This window comes from Coregonus lavaretus (genome assembly GCF_964263955.1).
Source record: "Coregonus lavaretus genome assembly, chromosome: 22".
NCBI classification, from domain to species: Eukaryota; Metazoa; Chordata; class Actinopteri; order Salmoniformes; family Salmonidae; genus Coregonus; species Coregonus lavaretus.
In genome coordinates, this window is record NC_140009.1 from 3,547,114 (window position 1) to 3,556,139 (window position 9,026).

General features: G+C 43.6%; 1 protein-coding gene across 1 annotated transcript; it reads left to right on the top strand.

Moving 5' to 3' along the window:
- Window positions 1–5,173: 5,173 nt before the first annotated feature.
- Window positions 5,174–7,236, top strand: sox18 (SRY-box transcription factor 18; the record flags this gene model as incomplete). Its single annotated transcript, XM_084186560.1, has 2 exons — window positions 5,174–5,579; window positions 6,092–7,236. 2 exons carry the CDS (start codon window positions 5,174–5,176, stop codon window positions 7,234–7,236), a joined length of 1,551 nt encoding a protein of 516 aa, XP_084042686.1.
- Window positions 7,237–9,026: the final 1,790 nt, after the last annotated feature.

Here is a 9,026-nt window from a genome sequence, read left to right on the forward strand (position 1 = left end):
GTTTAGGCTGAGGTATGTATAGTTTTGTGTGTGCTCTAGGGCAACGGTGTCTAGATGGAATTTGTATTTGGTGGTCCTGGCAACTGGAAATTTTTTGGAACACCATTATTTTTGTCTTACTGAGATTTACTGTCAGGACCCAGGTCTGACAGAATCTGTGCAGAAGATCTAGGTGCTGCTGTAGGACCTCCTTGGTTGGTGACAGAAGCACCAGATCATCAGCAAACAGTAGACATTTGACTTCAGATTCTAGTAGGGTGAGGCCGGGTGCTGCAGACTGTTCTAGTGCCCTCGCCAATTCGTTGATATATATGTTGAAGAGGGTGGGGCTTAAGCAGCATCCCTGTCTCACCCCACGGCCCTGAGGAAAGAAATGTGTGTGTTTTTTGCCAATTTTAACCGCACACTTGTTAGTTTTGTACATGGATTTTATAATGTCGTATGTTTTTCCCACAACCCCACTTTCCATCAATTTGTATAGCAGACCCTCATGCTAAATTGAGTCAAAAAGCTTTTTTGAAATCAACAAAGCATGAGAAGACTTTGCCTTTGTTTTGGTTTGTTTGTTTGTCAATTAGGTTGAATACGTGGTCTGTGGTATGGTAGTTTGGTAAAAAGCCAATTTGACATTTGCTCAGTACATTGTTTTCACTGAGGAAATGAACTAGTCTGCTGTTAATGATAATGCAGAGGATTTTCCCAAGTTTGCTGTTGACGCATATCCCACGGTAGTTATTGGGGTCAAGTTTGTCTCCAGTTTTGTGGATTGGGGTGATCAGTCCTTGGTTCCAAATATTGGGGAAGATGCCAGAGCAAAGGATGATGTTAAAGAGTTTAAGTATAGCCAATTGGAATTTGTGGTGTGTCTATTTTATAATTTCATTGAGGATACCAACAACACCACAGGCCTTTTAGGGTTGCAGGGTTTGTATATTGTTCTGTAGTTCGTTCGTCTTCTTTCTCTCTCTCTCTCTCTCTCTCTCTCTCTCTCTCTCTCTCTCTCTCTCTCTCTCTCTCTCTCTCTCTCTCTCTCTCTCTCTCCCTCTCTCTCTCTCTCTCTCTCTCTCTCTCTCTCTCTCTCTCTCTCTCTCTCTCTCTCTCTCTCTCTCTCTCTCTCTCTCTCTCTCTCTCTCTCTCTCTCTCTCTCTCTCTCTCTGTCTCTCTCTCTGTGTATTTGTTTCTCACTCTCAGATTATAAAGAGAGACAGCTGAGTGGAGTGAAGCCTCCTCCAGCCGCTAAGTCTGGAGTCAGGGCCAAATATCTGCTGCGGTGTAGGTGTGGTGCCCTTCTCTCTCTGCCTGTTGCGGTGGGTGTGACACACACACACACACACACACACGCGCTAGCTAGCTAGAGAGACAGGCAGTCACAATTCTGGTGAAAAGAAGTGCACTATATAGGGAATAGTGTGCAATTTTGGATGTAGACACTGTCTGTGGACTAGAGGGACCTCTCTGCAATGATAGCCACTTATGGAAGGGATTATTTATCCCACTCAGCCCTCACCACTGACAACAGCATTGGGTTTCAATGTAGTTCAGTTCAGGAAGGGCCCCAAAAACTGACGGAACAAAATTTGTCTGAGGTTCTTTGTTATCTGACTGACTGGGTCTGATTGAACGCATCCTCTAAGGTGTTGTCCAGGTTAACTGTTGTGTTGTCCAGGTTAACTGTTGTATTGTCCAGGTTAACTGTTGTGTTGTCCAGGTTAACTGTTGTATTGTCCAGGTTAACTGTTGTACTGCCCAGGTTAACTGTTGTATTGTCCAGGTTAACTGATGTGTTGTCCAGGTTAACTGTTGTATTGTCCAGGTTAACTGTTGTATTGTCCAGGTTAACTGTTGTATTGTCCAGGTTAACTGTTGTATTGTCCAGGTTAACTGTTGTATAGTCCAGGTTAACTGTTGTCCCGGTTAACTGTTGTATTGTCCAGGTTAACTGTTGTATTGTCCAGGTTAACTGTTGTATTGTCCAGGTTAACTGTTGTATTGTCCAGGTTAACTGATGTGTTGTCCAGGTTAACTGTTGTATTGTCCAGGTTAACTGTTGTATTGTCCAGGTTAACTGTTGTATAGTCCAGGTTAACTGTTGTATTGTCCAGGTTAACTGTTGTATAGTCCAGGTTAACTGTTGTATTGTCCAGGTTAACTGTTGTATTGTCCAGGTTAACTGTTGTATTGTCCAGGTTAACTGTTGTATTGTCCAGGTTAACTGTTGTGTTGTCCAGGTTAACTGTTGTGTTGTCCAGGTTAACTGTTGTATAGTCCAGGTTAACTGTTGTATTGTCCAGGTTAACTGTTGTATTGTCCAGGTTAACTGTTGTATTGTCCAGGTTAACTGTTGTGTTGTCCAGGTTATAGCTGTTGTATTGTCCAGGTTAACTGTTGTATTGTCCAGGTTAACTGTTGTATTGTCCAGGTTAACTGTTGTATTGTCCAGGTTAACTGTTGTATTGTCCAGGTTAACTGTTGTATTGTCCAGGTTAACTGTTGTATTGTACAGGTTAACTGTTGTGTTGTCCAGGTTAACTGTTTTATTGTCCAGGTTAACTGTTGTATTGTCCAGGTTAACTGTTGTATTGTCCAGGTTAACTGTTGTATTGTCCAGGTTAACTGTTGTATTGTCCAAGTTAACTGTTGTATTGTCCAGGTTAACTGTTGTATTGTCCAGGTTAACTGTTGTATAGTCCAGGTTAACTGTTGTATTGTCCAGGTTAACTGTTGTATTGTCCAGGTTAACTGTTGTATTGTCCAGGTTAACTGTTGTGTTGTCCAGGTTATAGCTGTTGTATTGTCCAGGTTAACTGTTGTATTGTCCAGGTTAACTGTTGTATTGTCCAGGTTAACTGTTGTATTGTCCAGGTTAACTGTTGTATTGTCCAGGTTAACTGTTGTATTGTCCAGGTTAACTGTTGTATTGTACAGGTTAACTGTTGTGTTGTCCAGGTTAACTGTTTTATTGTCCAGGTTAACTGTTGTATTGTCCAGGTTAACTGTTGTATTGTCCAGGTTAACTGTTGTATTGTCCAGGTTAACTGTTGTATTGTCCAAGTTAACTGTTGTATTGTCCAGGTTAACTGTTGTATTGTCCAGGTTAACTGTTGTATAGTCCAGGTTAACTGTTGTATTGTCCAGGTTAACTGTTGTGTTGTCTAGGTTAACTGTTGTATAGTCCAGGTTAACTGTTGTATTGTCCAGGTTAACTGTTGTATTGTCCAGGTTAACTGTTGTATTGTCCAGGTTAACAGTTGTATTGTCCAGGTTAACTGTTGTGTTGTCCAGGTTAACTGTTGTATTGTCCAGGTTAACTGATGTATTGTCCAGGTTAACTGTTGTATTGTCCAGGTTAACTGTTGTATTGTCCAGGTTAACTGTTGTATTGTCCAGGTTAACTGTTGTATTGTCCAGGTTAACTGATGTGTTGTCCAGGTTAACTGTTGTATTGTCCAGGTTAACTGATGTGTTGTCCAGGTTAACTGTTGTATTGTCCAGGTTAACTGTTGTATTGTCCAGGTTAACTGTTGTGTTGTCCAGGTTAACTTTTGTCCCGGTTAACTGTTGTATTGTCCAGGTTAACTGTTGTGTTGTCCAGGTTAACTGTTGTATTGTCCAGGTTAACTGTTGTATTGTCCAGGTTAACTGTTGTGTTGTCCAGGTTAACTGTTGTGTTGTCCAGGTTAACTGTTGTATTGTCCAGGTTAACTGCTGTATTGTCCAGGTTAACTGTTGTATTGTCCAGGTTAACAGTTGTATTGTCCAGGTTAACTGTTGTATTGTCCAGGTTAACTGATGTGTTGTCCAGGTTAACTGTTGTATTGTCCAGGTTAACTGATGTGTTGTCCAGGTTAACTGTTGTATTGTCCAGGTTAACTGATGTGTTGTCCAGGTTAACTGTTGTATTGTCCAGGTTAACTGTTGTATTGTCCAGGTTAACTGTTGTATTGTCCAGGTTAACTGTTGTGTTGTCTAGGTTAACTGTTGTATTGTCCAGGTTAACTGTTGTATTGTCCAGGTTAACTGTTGTATTGTCCAGGTTAACTGTTGTGTTGTCCAGGTTAACTGTTGTATTGTCCAGGTTAACTGTTGTATTGTCCAGGTTAACTGTTGTATTGTCCAGGTTAACTGTTGTATTGTCCAGGTTAGCAAGTTAAATGTTTGTTGTTGTTGTTGTTAGTGTTAGCTAGCTGTACCTGCGCCAAAACGCCGATATTTTTCATCCTTTAGCTTGTTTTCAACATGTTTTCAGCACTTTTATTTCCATGACTGATCAAAACAAATTTTCTTATGCTCCCTCTTGTCTCTCAGAGGGAGAGAGAGAGAGACAGAGAGGAGAGAGAGAGAGAGAGAGAGAGAGAGAGAGAGAGAGAGAGAGAGAGAGAGAGAGAGAGAGAGAGAGAGAGAGAGAGAGAGAGAGAGAGAGAGAGAGAGAGAGAGAGAGAGAGAGAGAGAGAGAGAGAGAGAGAGAGAGAGAGAGAGAGAGAGAGAGAGAGAGAGAGAGAGAGCTGCACCGCTAAGGACCATGGCTTTGAGTGTGGTCTCCTTTCACCACAGCCCTTTGGGGGGAGGAGGGGAGAGACAGAGACACAGAGTGGCTGGTCAAGGCTGTGTGTCTCTGTGTGTGTGAGCAGAAACAATGGGCCTCTCAGATTACATCTCTCTTGTGTGTGAGGGGGGAGGTAGGGAACGGGAGGAAAGGGGAGAGGCGGGGAGGGGGAGACAGGGAGGGGGGAGGCAGGGAGGGGGGTGGCGGGGGGGAGGCATGGAGGGGGTTGGAAAGGGGGATGCAGAGAGGGGGAGGCAGGGGAGGGAGACTCTCCCACAGCCAACCCCTCCTGCTCACCTCACTAGTTTCCCTGGCGTCTGATTGGCCTATGCCGGGTATATATTTACACCACGGCTTTATCAAGCCTAACCACAACTTTCAAACTCTGCAGCGCTGGGATTACAGAGGGGAAACAGACTGGTTACACCAACAAGGGGTTCTGTTAAACACAGAGAGAGAAGAGAGGTGAGAGAGAGAGTCATGGAACCTTTCAGATTTTAAACTTCTTGTTTTTGCTGGATCAATGCTTTGCTCTTTTTACTCTGCAAACTAGTCTTTTTTTTTAAACGTTACAGAACAACAACATCAATTGGACTACTAAACTACTAAATAGGATTTTGTCTAGCTGGAATGGATATATCTGAGTCTAGTTTATTTTGTGAGGCCAGTTCTCTGCCAGGCCTGGATGGAGCCGTTGGGCGTCCATGGATGTCTTCCCCCAGCCCGGGCTGTGATCGTGGGCTAGGACCCTTCGACCAGACCCCCCTCTCTGAAGCACCTGGAGACTGTGGCCCCGCTGGGGGCCGTAACGACACCAGGATAGGAGCCCCGGCGAGTGGACCATGGACAGGGGCAGGTAGCCCTGACTCGACCCACCCAGGAGCACCTTCCTTGGGTAGCGGAGACGGGCAGCCAGGGGGTGAATTGAGGATCCGTCGGCCCATGAATGCCTTCATGGTCTGGGCCAAAGATGAGAGAAAGCGACTGGCCGTTCAGAACCCAGACCTCCACAACGCTGTTCTCAGCAAGATGCTGGGTGAGATAATGACACACACACACTCCGTATGTCAGGATGATTTATGTCACTTTTGTTTTAGGAAATGGCATGTTTTCTTTATTCCGCTTTAGAAAGAATGCTTTGTTTCTTTGACTTAAATCACAAATGTTTTTTTGCCAAGTCACGAAAAACACAATCAATCAGTTAAATCAACTCCACTTGTTGGTATGCCTTTAATAACTGTCTGCGTTAATATCGCATTCAAGTCATTGGCCAAAATGTGATTTATGAGCTATAAAACCACGTTGGATTGTTTCAATGTTTAATGTGTGCAGTAGTGCTTAGTAAGCAGCGTAAAGCTGCCTGGTTTTTTCCAGACAGTAAGGAAGTAGATAGTTTGACTTTTATTCTGAAAACGCATCACTTAGTAGCTACAACATACTGAATGCGTTTAGAGCTGCACAGATTCCATTCGGATGTCAACTGATTACACTGCTGCTAATGATGGTAATGTTGATAACAATGTAAATGTATATTATTATTATCTTTAGGTCAGTCGTGGAAGGCCCTGTCTACTCTGGACAAGCGACCCTTCGTTGAGGAGGCCGAGAGACTCCGCCTCCAGCACCTGACGGACCACCCCAACTACAAGTACCGCCCCCGCCGCAAGAAACAGGCCAAGAAGCTCAAACGGGTGGAACCGGGGTTACTGCTCCACAGCCTAGCCCAGGGAGGGGCAGGGGAGGGCTATGGACACCCACGGGATAGTTACGGACATCCAGGCCACCATCACCCCCACCACCACCTCTTGCCTCCTCTCGGACACTTTAGGGACCTTCACTCGGGGGACTTGGAGAGCTACGGCCTGCCCACACCGGAGATGTCCCCCCTGGATGTGATGGAGGAGGGAGGAGGAGGGGACGGAGGGGTGTTCTTTCCCCCTCACATGCAACAGGAAGACGCGGGCCTGCATGGCGCTTGGAGTAACTACCATCATCATCACCACCGTTATAACAGCCACCATCACCACAACCCTCACAGTAATCACACCCACTCTCTTAGCCAGAGTCAGGGTCATAGCCAGAGCGGCTCCTTGCTCTGTCGTCCTCCCCAGGAAAAGTGCCTCAGCCGAGCTCCAGAGCCTACGAACTCTCCCAGTCCCTACTCTAACCTCCAGTGCTCCTCTATAAGCCAGTCTGAGCCAATCAAACCCCACCTTCCCATCACTAGTTCCTCTGTGTCCTCTGGTTACTATAGTTACCTGTACAGTAGCACTGGCCCAGACACACCCCGGTCACCCCACTTCACCTCCCACCTGGGGCAGCTCTCTCCCCCACCTGAGTCCTCCTCCATGGCCCCTACATCCAACCCCGTAGTCCCCCTGCCCCTGGACTCTATACGGTACCAGCCCGGCCATGGTCCCTTGGGCCCTACGTCAGCAGAGTTCTGGACAGAAGTAGATCGCTATGAGTTTGACCAGTACCTCAGTGCCAGCCGGACCCGAACGGAAGAGCACATGGGTACTCTTGTCCCTGTTTCTAAATCTATGGAAGGTTACGGGGGCGGGGCTACACCCTTCTCCAAACCCCTGGGGAGGAGCCCTGGTGCATATGAGGAGAGCCAGAGCGGTCCTCTCATCTCACTTCTGTCTGATGCTAGCAGTGCTGTCTACTATAGTACCTGTATTACTGGCTAGGACCACCTTGTGTAGTGTTCAGCTGTGTGTGCTGTAGTCTGCAATAGTCCAGTACAGCCTATCGGACCTGTAGCTCAACAGTATGTAAAAAAAAAATAAGTTCAATACTTGAGTGGCACTTGATGTAGCTTGCACTATGGAATAGCTCACAGACGTGCAAAACACTAAACTTAGGCAAGCACACCTCAACATTGAAAGCATTGGGCCAAATGTATTTTACCCAGGTCTGCAGTTTACCCCTGAGGACTTTCAGGGTAAGATTACAGCAATGCTTTATAGTCTGCAACAGACCACTAAAGACTACTGAGCTCTTCTACTTCCTGTCCAGACAGGCAGAACATTTATAATGATAAAACTGTTCCTTTTTTATTATAGCCATTTATATGCACTTCCTGTTTCCTGTTGTTTGTTTTATTTGTGTTGTATTGTTTGCACTGGGTCAGAAACGTGTGCATAGGAAAACCACTATGGTATAAAACTTTGGGTAACACTTTACTTGGATAGTCCATCACGCTCCCTAACCCTAACCTTAACCCTTATCCTAACCCTAACCTTAACCCTTATCCTAACCCTAACCTTAACCCTTATCCTAACCCTAACCTTAATCCTTATCCTAACCCTAAACTTAATCCTTATCCTAACCCTAAACTTAATCCTTATCCTAACCCTAACCTTAATCCTTATCCTAACCCTAAACTTAATCCTTATCCTAACCCTAAACTTAATCTTTATCCTAACCCTAAACTTAATCCTTATCCTAAACCTAAACTTAATCCTTATCCTAACCCTAAACTTAATCTTTATCCTAACCCTAAACTTAATCCTTATCCTAACCCTAAACTTAACCCTTATCCTAACCCTAACCTTAATCATTATCCTAACCCTAAACTTAATCTTTATCCTAACCCTAACCTTAACCCTTATCCTAACCCTAACCTTAACCCATACCCTAACCTTTATTCTAAACCTAAATGAAACCGTAGCAAGCAGTTCCTTATCAACAGATAGTTTGTTGATAGTTTGACCATCTATAGACCATCTATAGACCATCTATCCAGATAAAGTGTGACCAAACTTTTTTTTAAATGAGACTATGTAGTTTCCAGATGAAGATATCAAGGCAATGTGACTGTATGAGGTATGCAATAGTAGGAGACTAGGAGTTTATTTTCAACAAGGTTGTACTTTTTCTATTTACATCAAACACTTGTTCATATTTTAATTTCAGTCAAACACACATGAAAGGGAAATCTGGGATTAGGGAATCCATTTAAGGACTTTTAAATTAATTATATATAGCCTTTGTGCCAAAAAGGGTGGGTGACAGCTTTGTTGTTGTTTGAATCCCAGATTGTCCCTTTAAAGGCCATGTTGAGTGGGTCATAAATCATGTCCTTTTGGTAATAATTAAGAATATAATAATTATCTTCGAAAACAAAAACAACGTTTGGAATAAAACAAACAAAACCATCTCTCTGCAATTAAATATCAAAAGGCAAAATGAAAGCCTTATTTCATACAGTATGTCATTGTAATTAGAACATGTTATACGTCTTCAATTGAAAAGGGCATTTTTAAATGGATATGTTGCTTTTTAAATATTTTACATAATAAATAAAGTTATTTATAAGATTTATGGTTTGAGATTTCCTTTCACTTAGTTTCAGATTTGACATTGATTGCTTTGTTAGACATATAAATGATTATTGCTAAACTTTTAAGCCTGTTTTCTCTTCAACAACTCTCTTTTTTTTTTTTATTGCTGCTTCAGTCTCAGTTCATTGTTCCGG